A 21,416-nucleotide genomic window follows, 5' to 3' on the forward strand; every position below is an offset into this window, starting at 1 on the left:
TTAGCCTGCCTGGCATAACCGCTTTCTGCGCAGCTGCCAAAATATCGGCTGCTGCAGAAACATTGCCGCTCATGGGAACAACAGTGGCTATTTTAAAATCTGGCCAATGGTTTCTGAGGAAAATTTCAAAATTTTCCATATACATGTAGATATATAGTGGTCACTAGCCCCGCCCCTGGCAGCCATGTTTTTTATGATTCAGCATGGGCTTAAGGAATTTGATAGAGGGTCACCTTAGATCAGTCTATGAAATTATTCTTAAATCTGTGTAGCGGAGATTTTCAAAGATTTCCATATAGACATTAATAGTGAAAAGAAGCCTCGCATATGGCGACCATCTTTTTGTACAAATCAACATTGGTTGAAGGCAGATGATATAGGGTCACCTAAGGATCATTTCTTTAAAATTACGTTGGAATGGGGCCAGTGATTTCTGTGGAGAACATTTTCAAAGTGTTTCCTTTTAGTGGTCATGGCAACCAGAATTCTGCATAGATCCATTTTTATCGAAGGAATCGGAAAGAGGACCACCCAAGGAATATTCCTGCATAGTTTAGATGAAATTGTCCGAGTGGTTAAGGAGAAGTTGTTGCATGCGTAAAAAAGCCAATCAGATTTATCAGACTAAAATAGGTGCTATTCAGAGATGGTGTTACATTAGACAATACATATCGAATCATACTTTAAACATAACACAACTGAAAAAGAAATTACCGCCGTACATTCCCTACACGTAGAACCTACATTTACAGCCAATGAAATTGCAGATAGGCAATCATTAAGTATTAGGCTTAATCATAAAGAATTCCAACTTTCGAGGGTGTTTAAAGGTCAGCCCACTGCCACTCATCTGATACACACTCCCTTCAACAGATTTTGCATTGACAATGTGTCAGCCAATGAGGTTGTATTCTAAGTCAGTTAGATGACCTGAATTAAAATGTTAATGATTTAAAGGACTTGTTGGCTTCGCTCACTCCACCCATTCTTAATCATTAAGATTTTAATGAATGTCATCTGTTACAAAGTTTTTTTTAAAGGACTTCTACAGAATCCAAGAGTTTTCGAGGTATAGTGATTTCCCTACTGTGAGGAGATTTCTCACTTAGGTCATAGCATATGCTTACAAAAAATTGTCTCCCACAGAATGTAATGAGAAGAGTTCTCAAAGGACTGTTTTACCTTGATATACGTCACATATCAATGGAAAGGGAGTCCAGGCCCCAATAGTATGAAAATACTTAAGTCAAATCTCAATCTCAACTCATACTACCACATAGCATTAAGTTATTAAAAATCATAATATGTTTCGACACTTATTGAGAGCCCATTCTGTCATAGAAGCATTTGCCTTTGGCCAAGATTACAAGAGAAAAGTATTCTATAGCCAACAAGAGCACCGCGAAACGGAGCATTATACGCCCGAAGAAGATTCGGCTTGAGGTCTTTGATAAACATTTAGGTTATGTTATTATACTGCTTACTTGGTGTGAAGTGTTAACAACAAAGGCTTAAACTTCCAATATTGAAACGGAATTGCTAACGCCCCCCAGTGAAATAAGCCTTTGAGGTACGGACCTGGAAAGCATGCTTGACAAATCCTTTTAATGTCGAGATGATTTGTATAAAGTTATTTGAAAATTGCTTTAGTAGTAACCCAGTTATGGCCTGGGCATGGAATTGCTAACGTCCCCCCCCCATGGTGATTCTAGTGTTTGAGGTATGGACCTGGAAATTGCGCGCGACACATCCTTTTAATGTAATGATGCTTTGTATAAAGTTATTTGAAAATGACTTTATTAGTGACCAAGTTGTGGCCCGGACACGGATTTGCTAACGCACCCCCATGGTGATTCTAGTCTTTGAGGTATGGACCTGGAAATTGAGCGCGACACATCCTTTTAATGTAGTGATGATTTGTATAAAGTTATTTGAAAATCGCTTTATTAGTTACCAAGTTATGGCCCGGACACGGAATTGCTAACGCCCCCAAGTGAAATTAGCCTTTGAGGTATGGACCTGGAAAGCATGCTTGACAAATCCTTATAATGTAGAGATGATTTGTATAAAGTTATTTGAAAATTGCTTTAGTAGTAACCCAGTTATGGCCTGGACATGGAATTGCTAACGTCCCCCCCCCCCATGGTGATTCTAGTGTTTGAGGTATGGACCTGGAAATTGCGCGCGACACATCCTTTTAATGTAATGATGCTTTGTATAAAGTTATTTGAAAATGACTTTATTCGTGACCAAGTTGTGGCCCGGACACGGATTTGCTAACGCACCCCCATGGTGATTCTAGTCTTTGAGGTATGGACCTGGAAATTGAGTGCGACACATCCTTTTAATGTAGTGATGATTTGTATAAAGTTATTTGAAAATCGCTTCATTAGTTACCAAGTTATGGCCCGGACACGGAATTGCTAACGGAAGGACAGACGGACAGACAGACGGACAGACAATGGAGGCCATAACATAATACGACCCTTCGGGTGATAAAAATGTATTGGAGTTCAATTCATTGATTCCTAACGATTACTCAATTTATTTTTTGCTCTAGAATAAGTTTTCTTTTAAATCTTTTTATCAACACATTCTAGTATGGGAACAACCAGTTTTCAAAAAGTATAAAAACATGCAAGATTTGAAATCATACTACGCTTTTATGTAGTAAATTGAGTTGAGATTTGAATATGTTTGTGATATCGCGGCCTGGGGTTGTATTCAGTAAACAACTTACATCAATCTTAAATTAAAGCGTGTTTTGATTGGACTGTAAAATTAATTTACCAGTAGACTGAATGGAATCACTGAGGCATGTCCAATGGTAAGGATAGGAACTATATTGAATACCACGCCAGGATATGAGGGGCCGCACTTGGGAGCCTAACCTCGGACCCTCCCCCCCCCCCCCCCCCAACACACACACAAAGAACCGAGAAATATATAGGCCAGTTCTGTTATTTGAGTATTTACCTTTATGTCTACGGATTTCATATACATTCTTAAGTAAATATAATTTTACTTTATGAAATCTTGGTAGAACGCTGCTCAAATGTAATTCCATCTCATCTTGGCGGCGAATTAGAGGATACAAATATTGAGGACGGCAGGCAAAGGACACAGTGATTGCAATGCATACATGCCATATCCCCCGGCGGGGGGAAAAATCGCCCGGAATTTCGACCTATCCCCTGGTCCCCCGCCGGGGGATCCATATCCCCTGGATTTTTTTATTTTTTTTTTAAAATTGCTTAAGGTTGCCAGTGGAAAGCATCAAAAATATTATGAGTGTGAAATTCCATGAAGGACCATGATGACTTAGTCCAAAAATTATTGTAATTTGAGTGTATTTCTGTATTTATTGTTATATTATAAATGCAGATATTGCGCAAAATTTCGCCGCGTAAAAATCCCCTGGTGTAATATCATAATCCCCTGGAATTCAGACTGAAATCCCCTGGGAAGTCTCTCAGAAATATGGCAATGAGTCTGTGTCATTAAGAAAAGAAAATACGAAATACAACTGAGATTGGTATATTTGATTTATTCATAACATATCAATTTTGAAACATCCAATTTATTTACATTATTATGTACAATCGCCTTAACAATACAGACACATCTGTAATCCAGATAACGGTAATCTATTCATGTGGCAATTAAAATATTATTGACTTAAATTTTGTTTAAAATGACAATCTATCAACACAATTATTACATACATTTACTGAAATAAAATTAAAACAAAACCTTAAGTATTTTTTTTTTTTAAAATGAACACTTCCACAGAATTTATAAGAATGAAAAAATATTAAGTTTCGAAAGGCTGCATCTGACACATATTGCAGTATAAGTCAGAGACGATGAAACACATTACTTGAGATATAAATATAAAAATGGTCTTGCATGGAGTTCTTCTTTTTTTGGTAGATATACTTATATTAAAAAAAACCACTTCAGAATAACTGAAACTGCCACATATGTATTTGACCGGTAAGCCATGTCGAAAGAGGTAAAACGGTAGAGAGAGATTGAGAAAACTCATGCCCTTGAATTCTTATACGACCGCCTTGAAGCCATCCAGGTAAAGCTTTAATATGGCCATTTTGAAGCCATTCAAGTGAAACTTTTATAAGACCCCCTTGAAGCAATCCAGGTAAAATTTAGGACTGCCTTGAAGCAATCCAGGTAAAATTTAGGACCGCCTTGAAGTCATTCAAGTAAAACTTTAATATGCACAACTTGAAACCAGTCAAGCAAACATTTCATATGCAGCCTTAAATCAATTCAAGTAAACTTTAACAACCCCCACCCCTTGAAGTCATTCAAGTAAAATTATAATACAACCCCTTTCAAGCAGTCCAAGAGCCTCCATGAAGCAATCCAAGGGAAACTTTAAAACGACCCCATTGAAGCCATACAAGTTAACTTTAATATACTTTTTAGTAACCACATTCAAACCTTTTAAGTAGAACTACAAAACAATTATGTTTAAACCATTCAAATTAATTTTAATATCACTATCTTCAACCCTTCAGGCAAAACTTTAAAACAACCAGGTTTAAACCATTCAAATTAATTTTAATATCACTATCTTCAACCCTTCAGGTAAAACTTTAAAACAACCAGGTTTAAGCCATTCAAGTAGGATGTCAAAATCACCACCTTTAAGCCATTTAAGAAAAACTACAACTTTCATATGTGGCCTCTTCTTTTCTTTCCATTTATACTAAACAGTGTACAAAGGTAGCGTCAAATACATGCGCAGTTGTTGTGTGCTCCAAGGACTAGCTTAAATACAAGGAGAACAGCACTGGAGACAGAACTGCATAAATAAATAATCTACCAAAGTCTTGCAGTAATTGAGACGAACAAATGCATGAAAATACATCTTTATTATAGTCTCTATAACGTATGGTTGTTTTTTGGTTTCCCTGCAGCTTAGCAACTTCCATTTATACCAGGTTTTGATGTGTTATTTTATGAAAAATGGATCCCTTCTTCATTGAAACAATTCAGTAATCTGAAATAAACAAAATAAATATTAGGACAATGCATCAACATAAAATAAGGATACAGAATGAAGGTGCACATTTGTCCTGGCTTAAAAACACCTATTTTTAAGAATATTTTTAAGAGTTTACCTTTTTTTAAAGTTTACCTTTTCATTGCCATGGCAAACCTGAGACTTCGGCATGTAATTAATTTCTTCATACAGCTTTTAATGGAAACCACCAAAGGAAAATCCCTGTGAAGTTTTATCAAATTTGGCCAAGAGGCTAAGGCAGAGATGTCGTTTATAGAAAATGATGACAGTCTTCCTATATATATCTTTATGTAAAACAGGTGAGCCCCGCGGCATGGTCAGTTTGGACCCTAGGGGCATAATTTGTACAAACTTGGTTCAGGACCACCAGACAATGTAATACACGGTTGCCATGGCATTTAGAGTTCTGCATGGAATTCATTTCTTTTAACAATTTTGAAAAGGCGTGATCTAAGGGACATCTAAGTGAGGTTTCATCTAAATTGGCTTCGAAGGAGAAGATGCCGTTAGAAGAAATTGTTGACACCAGAAGTTGGGCGATGGGAAAAGCTCACCTTGAGCACTACATATTCATGGTAGTGCTCTTGTGAGCTATAAAGGACAAGCTAAGAATGGGACATGAAATAATTGTCGCTGTAAATGACAAGTTATTCATTAAATAATACAGCTTAATGCCAAAGGAAACAATTAGATAAAATGTGATATATCATGCAGACTCTCTGATAAACCACAGACTCACCCAAGAAAGTCATCAATGTCCATTGATCGTGGCCGCTTCAACTCATAACCGTTCTTTTCTAATAAATCTGTGACTTTTGCTTTCACATCAAAATCTGTTGGTATGGCCTGTAAGTGCAAAATGATCGTAACTCATGAAATAATTATTCACAAAATTTGCATCAGCAGACAAAAAAAAGCCATTTCCTACAAGTCTGCGTCTGTTTCTTATATAGTTATAATAATTGGCATTCAGAAATCTATCATAATGGCATATTTGTTTTTCTGAAAATACCAGATTTTGTAAACCCTATTAAAAACCTGATGTAATAAGGGTGTGTTTATGCTTGAATTTAGGTATGAAAAGACTTACTTTGACCTTTATTTGGTTCAAACCACCATGAAAGTAAGTCCATACGCATCTCATGATGATCTGCATGAACTTGTTACTGAATTTTACTATTCCCATTATAGGTCATTCTTAACTGAGATTACTTAGACGAAAAACAATGACCATGACCTTGACCCCACTCACCCACAATGCAACCCCAAGATATGTTTCCACATACCAAGTTTCATCCCTTCACATGATCAACTCATGCTATTGATTGAAACCCTCATTTCTAAGTTCAGTAATAACCAGCTTGACCTAGACTGCACAAACTCCATATGCTACCCCAAGGTATATCTCCACATGAGCTTGCTAAGCCCCATTAAATGTGCTTGAATCCGCCAATCCTATAAGCAATTTCACAGTAAAGCTTTACAGTGGCTTTCTACATACACTACTATACATATATGCCAATTTTAACTTAAGTTATTGAGCAGAAATAGTGTTTCTATTTTTTCTAACAGCAACTCCAAGGTTTAACCTAAATAGTTTAAAACCATTTTTTTTCCTTTTTTGTATTAACACTGACCTTTGACTCCACTGACCCCAAATGCAATCCCAACATTCAAGTCCATATAAGCTTCCTAAATACTAAGTGTCATCACTAAACATAACAAGAGATGTTAGTGAAACATTTATGCCCCCTTGGGAGCCAAATTGTTAGTAGGATTTGGACACTTAAATAAAATATGGACAATCAGAAAACCTTTTTTCAGCTTACAGTCACACTGACCTTGACCTTTGACCCACTGACCTCAAAATCAATAGGGTTCATCTGCTGGTCATGACCAATAAGCCTACCTAGTATGAGGTCCCTGGGTCAAAGCGTTCTCAAGTTATTGATCGGAAACCGTTTTTCATGTTAAGGTCACACTGACCTTGACCTTTGACCCACTGACCTCAAAATCAATAGGGTTCATCTGCTGGTCATGACCAATACACCTACCAAGTATGAGGTTCCTGGGTCAAAGCGTTCTCAAGTTATTGATCGGAAACCGTTTTTTCATGTAAAGGTCACACTGACCTTGACCTTTGACCCACTGACCTCAAAATCAATAGGGTTCATCTGCTGGTGATGACCAATACACATACCAAGTATGAGGTCCCTCGGTCAAAGCGTTCTCAAGTTATTGATCGGAAACCATTTGGTATTCCGACCGACCGACAGACAGACCGACCGACCGACATGTGCAAAACAATATACCCCACTTTTTTCAAAAGGGGGCATAATAAGTTATTGAGCAGAAACAATTTTTAAATAACACTTACATTAACACAACAACCCAATGCAATCACAAGGTACGTTTCTGCCTTCGTTTGCTCTATAGCAAGGCTCATTCCTATATATTAAAGGGGCTTGGTATCAATGTGTACAATGCATTGAAACTAACTAACTATAGTACCACATAGTTTACAATTAATTTATACCTAGTAGAATTCATCCTTATGCGTGATTGGCTAGTCGATGTTATCACATGATATTACCAAAAAGCAAGTTAGGTATATAGCTTAAATTTCCCAAATGTTTAGGGTAAGCCTTCATAGCACAGTGGATACAAAACTGGACTGCAATTTTGGTGACACCACTTCGAACCCTGTCTCCGACCTGATTTTTTTTTTTCATTTTGATATTTTTTTTACAGTTATGATATCAAAGAGTAAAACATTTTATTAAACTAGAGCTGTCACAGGAGTGACGAATACCCCCAAATGCCACCTGGACACAGGAATGGCAAACCATTCCTTTGAAAAGAGGCCATAACTCCAAGGTTACCGCACACTGCATCTTCTTTAATCATGCATGTATTGTTTTATTTAAATCTGTTGAGTAATTTAGAAGTTGCACTGCTGACAAGAAAAACTAGCCTTTCATGAGTTATCGTCCAGAAACCGTTTTTCTATTTTTAGTAACAGTGACCTTGACCCCTCCAGCCCCAATATCGAACTTGACCTGTATCTTCTGATGTTACACCTGTGTACCAAAAATTGTTCAAATCTGTCTAGCCTTTCATGAGTTATCGTCCGGAAACCGTTTTTCTATTTTTAGTAACAGTGACCTTGACTTGGCCCCACCAGCCCCAATATCGAACTTGACCTGTATCTTCTGATGTTACACCTGTGCACCAAAAATTGTACAAATCTGTCAAGCCTTTCATGAGTTATCGTCCAGAAACCGCTTTTCTATTTTTAGTAACAGTGACCTTGGCCCCACCAGCCCCAATATCGAACTTGACCTATATCTTCTGATGTTACACCTGTGTACCAAACTGTATCTTCTGATGTTACACCTGTGTACCAAAAATTGTTCAAATCTGTCTAGCCTTTCATGAGTTATCGTCCGGAAACCGTTTTTCTATTTTTAGTAACAGTGACCTTGGCCCCACCAGCCCCAATATCGAACTTGACCTGTATCTTCTGATGTTTCACCTGTGTACCAAAAAATTTTCAAATCTGTCAAGCCTTTTATGAGTTATCGTCCAGAAACCGTTTTTCTATATTTAGTAACAGTGATCTTGGCCCCACCAGCCCCAATCTCGAACTTGACCTGTATCTTCTGATGTTACACCTGTGTACCAAAAATTGTTCAAATCTGTCAAGCCTTTCATGAGTTATCATCCGGAAACCGTTTTTTTATTTTTAGTAACAATGACCTTGACCTTGGCCCCACCAGCCCCAATATCGAACTTGACCTGTATCTTCTGACGTTACTCCTGTGTAACAAAAATTGTTCAAATCTGTCTAGCCTTTCATGAGTTATCGTCTGGAAACCGTTTTTTCTATTTTTAGTAACAGTGACCTTGACCTTGGCCCCACCAGCCCCAATATCGAACTTGACCTGTATCTTCTGATGTTACACCTGTGTACCAAAAATTGTTCAAATCTGTCAAGCCTTTCATGAGTTATCGTCCGGAAACCGTTTTTCTATTTTTAGTAACAGTGACCTTGACCTTGGCCCCACCAGCCCCAATATCGAACTTGACCTGTATCTTCTGATGTTACACCTGTGTACCAAAAATTGTACAAATCTGTCAATCCTTTCATGAGTTATCGTCCGGAAACCGTTTTTCTATTTTTAGTAACAGTGACCTTGATCTTGGCCCCACCAGCCCCAATATCGAACTTGACCTATATCTTCTGATGTTACACCTGTGTACCAAACTATATCTTCTGATGTTACACCTGTGTACCAAAAATTGTTTAAATCTGTCTAGCCTTTCATGAGTTATCGTCCGGAAACCGTTTTTCTATTTTTAGTAACAGTGACCTTGACCTTGGCCCAACCAGCCCCAATATCGAACTTGGCCTGTATCTTCTGATGTTACACCTGTGTACCAAAAAATTTTCAAATCTGTCTAGCCTTTCATGAGTTATCTTCCGGAAACCGTTTTTCTATATTTAGTAACAGTGACCTTGGCCCCACCAGCCCAATATCGAATTTGACCTGTATCTTCTGATGTTACACCTGTGTACCAACTAGAACTCCGCGAGTCGGATGTGTCGCCTGACGAATTATTTACTGTCGACATTATAGCTGTTAGATTGGCATTTTATTCATTTATAGACAATGATGTTGCCATTTAACTTTCAAGTGTAGGTGGCATTTGAACCCTCAATCAGATATACCTACGGAATAAGTTTCAGGTTGAAACCTCCTATAGTTTACGAGATATGCCACGGACAAAACCTAAGCAAGAAAATTAACTAAGGGCAATAACTCTAAAAATATGGCAGCAAGAGTAACGGTTCTTGTGCACTGCACATGCCCTCAATGAGATCTATCTAGCTATGAAGTTTCAAGTTGATACCTATTATATTCTATATATGCCCCGGACAAAACTTTAAGCATGAAAATTAACAAAGGGCAATAACTTTAAAACTAAGAAAGCAAGAGTTACTGTTATTGTGCACTGCACTTGCCCTCAATGAGATTTATCTAGCTATGAAGTTTCAAGTTGATACCTATTATATTCTTCAACATATGCCCCGGACAACACTTTAAGCATGAAAATTAACAAAGGGCAATAACTTTAAAACTAAGAAAGCAAGAGTTACTGTTATTGTGCACTGCACTTGCCCTTAATGAGATCTAGTTAGCTATGAAGTTTGAAGTTGATACCTCTTATATTCTTCAAGATATGCCCAGGACAAAACTTTAAGCATGAAAATTAACAAAGGGCAATAACTTTAAAACTAATAAAGCAAGAGTTACTGTTATTGTGCACTGCACTTGCCCTTAATGAGATCTAGTTAGCTATGAAGTTTGAAGTTGATACCTCTTATATTCTTCAAGATATGCCCAGGACAAAACTTTAAGCATGAAAATTAACAAAGGGCAATAATTTTAAAACTAAGAAAGCAAGAGTTACTGTTATTGTGCATTGCACTTGCTCTCCATGAGATCTATCTACATATGAAGTTTCAAGTTGATAACTCTTATATTCTACAAGATATGCCCCGGACAAAACATTAAGCATGAAAAATAACAAAGGGCAATAACTCTAAAAATATGGAAGCAAGAGTAACAGTTCTTGTGCACTGCACTTGCCCTCAATTAGATCTATCTACATATGAAGTTTCAAGTTGATACCACTAATAGTTTAGGAGATATACCCCGGACAAGCGAAAATGGGACGCGGACGCCGCCGCCAAATCTGTCAAGCCTTTCATGAGTAATCGTCCGGAAACCGTTTTCCTTTTTTAAGTAACAGTGACCTTGACCTTGGCCCCACCAGCCCCAATATCGAACTTGACCTGTATCTTCTGATGTTACACCTGTGTACCAAAAATTGTTCAAATCTGTCTAGCCTTTCATGAGTTATCGTCCGGAAACCATGAAAACCGACAGACCGACCGACAGACAGACCGACCGACCGACCGACCGACAAGCTCACTCTTATATACCCCCTCAAACTTCGTTTGTGGGGGTATAATAACTGTCCTGAGATTCGTTACAGAAAAAAACGGGACAAAAGGAGATCCTCAGGTTAATAAAATCAGTAGTAAAACTGTGAGCTTAACCATTTAAAAGTGGCAAGCATCTTCTAAAAGATTGACAAGAGCTAATTGTGTCTACTGTATGGTTATCAGTACCCAAAGATTTACTTCAATATATTTTTACTCACATTTATTAAAATAAATCCCAATAAATTGCCTAATTAGTACAAATTCTTAACGGTAAGACCAATTAACTTGGCAACTAATTAAACTGTAAAATGTACCTCACACCTGCCTGGGCATATTACAATAAAATCGCAGACTACTAACTGATTGAATAGTGTTTTCCTGGAAGGAACATGCATGGTTAAAATGTTTGCCTGCAAGTGTTTGTCTGTAAGGTTTTCATTGGGTTATATATTAGTCTCAAGGTCTTTGCATGGCTAAAGTGTTCATCCCAAGGTCCTTGCATGGCTTAAGAGTTAGTCTCAAGGTCTTTGCATGGCTAAAGTGTTCATCCCAAAGTCCTTGCATGGCTTAAGAGTTAGTCTCAAGGTCTTTGCACGACTTAGGTGTTAGTCTCAAAGTCTTTGCATGGCTAAAATGTTGGTCTCAAGGACTTGCATGGCTAATGTATTGCTCTGCAAGGTATTTGCATGGCTCAAGTTTTTGTTCGCAGAGCCTTTGCATGGCTCAAGTTTTTGTCCGCAGAGCCTTTGCATGGCTGAAGTTTTTGTCTGCAGAGCCATTGCATGGCTGAAGTTTTTGTCTGCAGAGCCTCTGCATGTCTGAAGTTTTTGTCTCTAGGGCCTTTGCATAGCTGTTGTTTTTGTCTCCAGGGCCTTTGCATAGCTGTTGTTTTTGTCTCCAGGGCCTTTGCATAGCTGTTGTTTTTGTCTACAGGGTCTTTGCATAGCTGTTGTTCTTGTCTCCAGGGCCTTAGCATAGCTGTTGTTCTTGTCTCTAGGGCCTTTGCATAGCTGTTGTTTTTGTCTCCAGGGCCTTTGCATAGCTGTTGTTTTTGTCTCCAGGGCCTTTGCATAGCTGTTGTTTTTGTCTCCAGGGCCTTTGCATAGCTGTTGTTTTTGTCTCCAGGGCCTTTGCATAGCTGTTGTTTTTGTCTCCAGGGCCTTTGCATAGCTGTTGTTTTTGTCTCCAGGGCCTTTACATAGCTGTTATTTTTGTCTCCAGGGCCTTTGCATAGCTGTTGTTTTTGTCTCCAGAGCCTTTGCATAGCTGTTATTTTTGTCTCCAGGGCCTTTGCATAGCTGTTGTTTTTGTCTCTAGGGCCTTTGCATAGCTGTTGTTTTTGTCTCCAGGGCCTTTGCATAGCTGTTGTTTTTGTCTCCAGGGCCTTTGCATAGCTGTTGTTTTTGTCTCCAGGGCCTTTGCATAGCTGTTGTTTTTGTCTCCAGGGCCTTTACATAGCTGTTATTTTTGTCTCCAGGGCCTTTGCATAGCTGTTGTTTTTGTCTCCAGGGCCTTTGCATAGCTGTTGTTTTTGTCTCCAGGGCCTTTGCATAGCTGAAGTTTTTGTCTGCAGAGCCATTGCATGGCTGAAGTTTTTGTCTGCAGAGCCATTGCATGGCTGAAATTTTTGTCTGCAGAGCCTTTGTATCGCTGAAGGGTTTTTCTACAAGGTCTTTGCATAGCTCAAGTGTTTTGCTGTGAGGTACTTCATGGCTAAGGTGTTTGTTAGCAAGGTATTTGCATGGCTTAAGTGTTCTCTGCAAAGTCTTTGCATAATTTCACTGTTCAACTGCAAGGTCTTTGCATGGTTAAATATTTGTTTGTCTGTAAGGTATTTGCATTGCTTAAGTGATTGTCTCAAAAAGCATTTATATTGCCTAAGTGTCCGTCTGCAAGGTCTTTGTATTGCTGAAGTGTTTGTCTCTAGGGTACTTGAATGGGTTCATTGTTTGTCTGAAAAAGTACCTGCACGGCTTTATTGTTTTCTGCAATGTAATTGCATGGCTACAGTGTTTGTCTGCAATAGTACTTGAATAGCTTAATTGTTTTCTGCAAGGTCTCTGCATGGCTTAATTTTTTATCTGCAAGGAACTTGCATTGTTTAAGCATTTGTCTAAAATACAATTGGATGGCTGCGTGTCTGTAATGTACTTCCATGGCTTAAGTTTTTGTATGCAAGGTACTTGCAATTCAAAACTCCTGAAAATAGGCTGTTTCATGACTGATATGCCATTTTTACAATACATCATCAGTATGTTATACTTAATTTAGTATTTACACTGAAATTATTCACCAATAGATCTATAATATAATATTGCTGATTAATCATATTAGGTTTTTCTGACCTAATGACCTAGATAGATTTGATATTAAAATGCTTTCATCAAGTTTCATGATGTTTGAATAGAAATATTGCCTCTGAGGTTCGTAAGGCAATACAAATTGTGTTTAGAGTAACTAAGAGTTGTTCATCAAAACAACCTAATTATATATTCCATCTTGTACTATTTTTTCTAACCAAACATCTATGCCCACTTTACAATGAGTTGAAAGAAAACTAAACTTACAACATTTTTCATAGAACAATGAACTCTGTAGTTTTTCTCCAACATTTCAAGAACTTTTGTAAACCTGAAATAAGAGAGGGATTGTTTTTAATTATTGTGGTATTGTATTACCACTCATAACAACTCTAATTTTTAACAATACCATTTGTAAATAATGACTGCTGACAAACGAATATTTTTAATTGCAGTCTTTTATTTTTTTAAATGGTATTAAACTCAATCATGAAATTTATATAGTACACATAAAAAAGAAAAATACAACAATTTAAATCAAATTTTAGGCTAAATGACATCTTAAGTATTTTTTAAGTATCTGAAGAATCAAATGACTTCATAAAAAATGAAAATAGTCTACATACGTATTTTATTATTGCAAAAAATGAAGAAATAAAAGAATTTAATACTCCAGAGGGTGTAATTTAATTGATATACTCTTTTAATCACACCTGATCCCATTAATTTGCACATGTTCAAGTATTAGTCATGATATTAAATATCTGTTTTGTTTGTCTAAATGTAAAAATGTGATACTTAATGACTTAACGAAATTAATTTGCCTACTTGAAGGATGCTCCAATGGTCTTGTTTTTTCTGGAAAAACATATCCGCACTAATCCATCCCATTCCTGCAAAAAACAACATTGTTATTCATAGACAAATTAAAGACAAACATGATTTCAATTGTACATATTTGACAAAACATCACTTGTTCAAATTTGATTTGATACCACCTACCCCCATAATCAACAAAAAATCATCCCTGGGATTTCTGACCAAAATCCCCTGGTCAAGGCCCAAATCCTTGGGTTTTCTGTCCAAAATCCCCAGGTCAAGGGTAAATCCCTGAGCTTTCTGACCAAAATCCCCTGGTCAAGGCCTAATCCCTGTTTTTTTCTGACAAAAAAATCCCCTGGTCAAGGACCAAATCACTGGGTTTTCTGACCAAAATCCCCTGGGAAGCCTTCCATAATCATAAGTTTTGCCTTCATTTCTGCTTGTCTGTTGTCTTTTTTTTCCATTTGACCAAAGAGCATAACTTATAATTAAAATATGATAGCCAGAGAGATGGGACTTGTTACACATTTAAATATGTGTATTGTCATTGCAAACATGTGTACTTAAATACAGTTTCTTGGTAATATCTTAAGCCAATTCTGTAATTGATGCATTCAGAGTTCATCAACATCAATGGTAATGACAACAAAAATACCAAGGCTACAGCAATTCCCTTTACTTTAGAGAGAGAGAGAGAGAGAAGAAATGACAGCATAATGGAACACTATATGTGCTATATCCTCCAGCAACAGGTGAAATCTAATGGAAATTTGCTCCATCCCCTCATTTATTTTCAACTTTGTGTCAGTGTGTTTAATTAGGGAAAAATGTGGACTACGATGATTTGTACCATGAATTTTCTTACAACACAAAATTATTATGAACTTAACACAGTGCTTTTCAGTTAAAAGAATACTACATGTAGTTAAAATAAAGTTTTTATAGTAGAACATACAAAAACAAATGTCCGGGCCAGAGCAACTGATGATGATCAATGAAAATCCCTTCGTCAAGGCCTAAATCTCTGGGGGGTTTTACCAAAATCCCCTGGTCAAGGCCCAAATCACTGGGTTTTCTGACCAAACTTCCAAGGGTCCAAACCACTGTGTTGTCTGACCAAAATTCCAAGCTCAAGGCCCAAACCACTGTGTTGTCTGACCAAAATTCCAAGGTCAAGGCCCAAACCACTGTGTTGTCTGACCAAAATTCTAAGGTCAAGGCCCAAACCACTGTGTTGTCTGACCAAAATTCCAAGGTCAAGGCCCAAACCACTGTGTTGTCTGACCAAAATTCCAAGGTCAAGGCCCAAATCACTGGGTTTTCTGACCAAAATCCTCTGGTCAAGGCCCAAATCACTGGGTTTTCTGACCAAAATTCCAAGGTCAAGGCCCAAATCACTGGGTTTTCTGACCAAAATTCCCTGGTCAAGGCCCAAATCACTGGGTTTTCTGACCAAAATCCCCTGGTCAAGGCCTGATTCCCTGGGTTTTCTGACCAAAATCTCCTTGTAAGCCTTCCGAAAATATGGCATGTATGGAACATGAAATTAGTTAGTTCATTTGTATACAATTTTAAATCTAGCTTTAGGTTGCTGATAAAGACTCTACTGTTATCTCATTAGAACATCTTGAAATCAGGTGAAAACAAACTTGAAAATGATTATGTTTTTACAGTGTTAGCATTCATCGAAGTCTGGTGCAAATACATTGACAAAATGTCTTAGTAAAATAATATAGGGGCAAAATTTGTTTTATTTGCAAGATAGAGTGATCACACTTGATTGTGTAATTTTTTCAATGCACTACATCCAGTAATTGCTGAGTTACTGGCTTACATGAATTGTGCTGACATGCTAAACCTTAACCAGAATTTCAAAGTCATATAAAAAGGGGCAAAACTTATGTCAAATGCAAGATAGAGTAATCTTACTTAATTAATTAAGAATGTTGAGTGACTGGTAGCCCATGTATTAAGTTGCAGTGCAATACGTGTTGCCTTTGCTGAGGTATTGACCTAATTGTGTTTTCATGCAAAACCTTAACCAGTAGTTTCATGTCAAATGTGTGCTTACATGCAAAGCATCAATCAGAAAAATAAAGGTCCATAATTTGCATATTTGACCATCCCTCTTCAGAAGTTTGCTTCCAATTCAAATACTAGTTAGCAAAGAATAGATATATAACTCTTCCTATAAAATTTCTTTTTTCTTTCTGTTGTTATTTGGTGTGTTTTTTTTTTTAACGAAATAGCCCTTGGTAATATTCAGGTAGCATTTCATTAATTGCGGAAATTCAAACTAGAAAAAAATAATGAAATTTATAAAAATCATTCTCGTAATATCGCGATATAATAAAAATCATAAATTTAGCCCCACAGCTTCCTTATTTATTTAAAATTTGATTATTTTCTAGGGAAACTTAAATGAAACAATTATAGTAAACACCAAACGTATCTGAGGTATAATTATGAGAGTTGTGTATGCCTTTAATAATTCTGGTATAATTTGAAAAGGTTTTTATGTAAAAAAAATAATCTATACCCTTTTTTTTATGATCACTCTTTTGGCCTTAAGAAAGATTGAAAAAAATAAGCAATTTCACAAATTTTCTGAGAAAATCTGAAACAATTTTGTCTAATGGTATAATGCACTGTCTGTCATTCATTTTTACATGTTCGTAATCAGATATCAATACTATTCAAATTATACCAAACATATTTACACTTTCCATGCATCCAAATTTAGCATTAATGGCAATGGTTCAATTAAAGTGATACTGGTATTTAAAATCAATGCATACACATGTATAACAAACATAGATTTTGAGAGATAAACCTTTAACTACTTACTAAATAATGCATTTATGGAAACAATCAATTACTGATAACAAGATTGTAACCATGTATTTAATAAGTGAAAACACACAAAAAAAATAAATGACTGGTGGGGATTTACAGTGATCAACTATTGTTTCATAAGGTAGAATTACCATGTTTTATGCACCTTTCTTTCAAATTAAACATGATATACTTAATAAGAACCATTTTTTTCGATATGTATTCATCCTATTCAGTAAATTAACACAAATGTATTAATGCTCATGTTATTTGGGTGTTAGAGTGCATTTTTAAATGACAAGGAAATGTGTACATTGAATACCTTAACCAGATATCAATGGTTTACATACCTGAAAGTTTATAGGCGGAGGTGGATTGCGAGGTTCTATCCTTACAACACTGGATTCAACCTTTGGCGGAGGTCTAAAATTGTTCTTGCCAACCTGAAATATAAATCATCCACAGGCTTCCTAAATTTAAACCAAAAAAATAGTTAATAGTCTTTAGCATTTAATTTTCAGAAATCAGAAAGTGCCCATTCTGATCTCCATGCGGGCAGGAGGGTGCTACATCTTTTTAAACTTAGTCTGATCTTTCAGTCAATATATTTAAAAAGTTAAAATTAGACTTCCCCAGACAGTCAGGGTGTCCACAAATGATAGAAAACAAAATTCCCTGATTTTTCCTGACTAACCCAAATCTCCACTGACCAAACTAACAGTGCTTAAAGGAGAATAATTGGTCATCTATAAGCATAATCAATAATGTTTGCATCCATTTTCCCCATCAGCCAACCAATACCACCTCTTCTTCTACAGTGTAATGACTTTTTTTTAAATTTAACTTTTTTCTTTCATTATTATTTCCTTCTTTCTGCTATTTAACAAATTGTTTTCACGGCCCTCAATCTCAAGTTCCAAATTTTCCTGACTCCCTTTCTTTTTCCTTTCCCCTTACCATGGTAACACTGCCAGTATTCTTCATTCCAAAGTCAATGCTCTGTCATTTCTATTCATATTGCTATACCTTCATCAGATGGTCCACCCTAGCCAAAAGCTGTGTGTTGACGGACAGACGACAATACAATTTGTCCCCAGGCTTGGCAACAAGTCTCTGTGCAAACTCCCGCTGGAACATCAGAACTGCGCACCTGCAACGGCAATATTTTAATGTGTACTGAATTGGCACTAGAAACCATAACATTACTCCATCTTTGGAGAAAGAACTTGGCTTTTGGGTGTTGTGTCCTCAAACACCACACGATTTAACATCATCCCCTGACTGACCCGTGGGATGACCACAGAGGGAGTCAAGACCTCCCTGGAGGGCCTCTTGTTCTCTTGTTAAAGGGACTGGGGTCTCATTTCCAGGCGCCTCCTATGGCATCGGCTTCGACATAGACCTCACACCAATAGGCTCGGCTGATGCACTGGAAGGTGAGTGGGTTAAACCAAAGAATGAAAAATAACTTAAGCAAGTATTAAAAGATAAAAGGCATAAGGCTGAGCGATTTTAATCTTTTTTCAAAAGAACGGCTTTGGAGATATCATAAATAGTGTGCATAGGATAGGACAAATATAGGCTCAATGAAATAGTTCATCTGGCCCCAAATTCACAAAAAAAATAAAGTACTATAGTCATTTCTCACAGGGGCCAGAAACAATTTTATTTTTTATTTTAGCCTATATGTATTTACATATAGGAAAAAATACATATAGGAAAATAATTTGTTACTGCCCCCTGTGGTCATTTCTCAATTTCAATCTCATCTCAATTCAACACATACCGGTAACTGCATAGCAGGATTTGTAATTTTGTATGTTGAACTCTTTTTATAAGCTCATTCTCTCAAAGATTATGTTGATAAAATAATAATTGGGCAAAAGTATAAAGAAAAATAATTTTAAAACAAAAATTGTACTTGAGTCAAATTAATGATTTATTTAATTTATTTAACTATTGAGTATAAGCATATGTTTTGCCTTAGAAATAATTTTCCCTAGAACATTGATCAATGATTTTATTTAGAAACACGATAGATAAGAGAATTGGCTATTTAAAACAGTAAAACATTTAAAAGTTTAATTAAATGTTCAATCATGCCATTCTTTTACATAATTTTTCCTAAAATAATTACAAATACCATTAAACTTTATCTAATATGCCTCGTCGAACAAGTAAGGAAAAGAACAAGCTATCATACATCACTGCGAGTCTCGACAATTATTATATGTTACTGGAACAAACAACTATATTGGGAAAGTTCTCATAATGGATATCATTAGATTAATTCTAAAAGCAGCCACTAATTTCATAATATACTGATTATTCATAGGAAAAACGTTATCATATATCAAACAAGAATTTTGTTTCTGGAGATGTAATGCATCTCAATTATCAAAAGCCGTCTTCTATAATTAGTGTTCCTAAACACGAACACACAGCAATACTTTAATTTTTTAGATATCCACCGAGTTTATGCAGCTCTTTTATAACTAGAATTTGAACTTCAGTGCCTGATTTCCAGAGAGTAAAAATTGCTGTGATATTAATCTAATTTAACTGGAAGATTAATTGGTGAATTATATCTCATTCAATTTTTTTATTAATTTTCTCGCAAAACACGAACACTAGATTGCTGCAAATGAAGTTACACAAATTGTTCAGCTTTTTTTGGTGTCTGCGTTGAGCCTAAATGTAATTAATTTCCAACTTTCAAACATTATGTGTCCGTGCAAATGACTTCCAGAAGGAAGTGATTTCCAGCTAGTTTAATTAGCTGCATCATAAAAAGTCGACAGAAACCTTAAAGAATTCAGACACAGGACTTCTCTTATTCACATTTTCTACTAGTTCCGTGCATTTATGAAGAAGTTTCTTTATTTGAGTTTATCAAAGTGTGCCAGAGCCCATTTGCTGCATAATGACTTGACCCTGACTGTGACGCCATCTTGACTTAAATTGTGTTTAAATGCCATAAGTGACTATGTGTTATGAGATAGAAGTAACAGAAATTTTTAGTCAAAAACAGACATTGGAAGACTTTAAGAAACAGAGTGAGATACAAGAGATCCTGGTGTGATACCCTAGCTCTTTTTCTTTAACATGTGCGGTGTAATAGCACTGATACACGGGATACAACTTTCCTGAGTTCAACTAGCACTGAGTACAGCTTTTTTCCAAGCACTACCCTTTTAATGCTGAGCGCTAGGCAAGGGAGCTCCTAGTACAATATTTTACTGTCTTTCAGTTTGACGCAGCCGGGCTTTGAACCCCCCAAACTTTCGCACCCAAATGGGCTCTCTACCATTGTTTGGAGAAGTGCTTTGAGTATGGCTTTAAATGTGATTCCGTAGCTATAGTACAGCTCTCCATAGCAGTTTTAGAAATGTTCATAGCATTTTGCTCATTGCAAGACAAAAAAAAGAAAAAAGTTGTCATAAGATCAATCTGAGAGAGTGCAGCTTTAAAGCAGATTTCACAAAAAAAAAAAAAAATATTGTGATTATCATAAAGAAAGTTTCTTTTACAAGAAAAACACATTTTTTCATCTTCAAAATTGCAAATTTGCAGCCGGATGTACATAAAAAGTAGGGATGGCAACGAGTCGTAAAATTAATACTCGAGTACTCGGACGATCGTTCGATCGAGTACTCGGGTACTCGATTACTCGGAAAAATTGAATATGTGTTCGCAAAGACAAGATTGTGTATACATATATCATTAATGACGTATATTGTGCGTTGGTCGTATTATTGGTCATTTTCACCTTTAAAGTAAACTTTCATTACGTATTTTAACTATTTTAACAACAAATGTTATAAAAAGAAAACAAATGTTGTTTCAGGATTTTAATTTGTCTTATTCGTTTCATTTTATACAAGTATGCACTGCAGAAATGAACAACAATCAGAATTACAATGAACGAACATTAATAGCATACATAACTAGATATTTCACCAACAAACACTTTCATGAAGTTTGGTGGAAATTGGATGACGAATGTTCAAGTTAGAGAGCGGACAACATTGTGGAGCCGCCCGCCCGCCCGCACAATTTTGACAAATTCAGGGGGCCATAACTCTGGAGTGCCTAGAGCGATCTGGCTAGTTATCGAACTTGACCTAGATATTTCACCAACAAACACTTTCATGAAGTTTGGTGGAAATTGGATGAGAAATGTTCAAGTTAGAGAGCGGACAACATTGTGGAGGGCGCCCGCCCGCCCGCCCGCCGCCCGCCCGCCATGGGTGTTCCCATAATACGGCCATCATAAGATGGGCGTATAAAAATAGTGAACGAAATTCAATACAAGGTTCAGTTGTTGAGTTGTAAAAAAAAATTCTTTTAAATGATAGTTTTTCGTACTGTGTAATTGTTGTTTACCTCATTAATA

General features: G+C 36.6%; 1 protein-coding gene across 1 annotated transcript in view; it reads right to left on the reverse strand.

The window, feature by feature from the left end:
• Nucleotides 1-3,545: 3,545 nt before the first annotated feature.
• Nucleotides 3,546-21,416, reverse strand: part of LOC128214831 (probable dimethyladenosine transferase) — a 29,560-nt gene continuing 11,689 nt past the window's right edge. The window contains exons 7-12 of the mRNA XM_052921505.1: nt 18,047-18,170; nt 17,371-17,463; nt 14,192-14,256; nt 13,631-13,694; nt 5,790-5,896; nt 3,546-5,026 (exon numbers count right to left, since the gene is read on the reverse strand). Coding sequence (XP_052777465.1) covers nt 4,984-5,026; nt 5,790-5,896; nt 13,631-13,694; nt 14,192-14,256; nt 17,371-17,463; nt 18,047-18,170 — 496 coding nt within the window. The 3' untranslated portion in view covers nt 3,546-4,983. The remainder of the gene's footprint in view (nt 5,027-5,789; nt 5,897-13,630; nt 13,695-14,191; nt 14,257-17,370; nt 17,464-18,046; nt 18,171-21,416) is intronic.

The sequence above is a fragment of the Mya arenaria genome, chromosome 13, assembly GCF_026914265.1.
Source record: "Mya arenaria isolate MELC-2E11 chromosome 13, ASM2691426v1".
NCBI lineage: Eukaryota > Metazoa > Mollusca > Bivalvia > Myida > Myidae > Mya > Mya arenaria.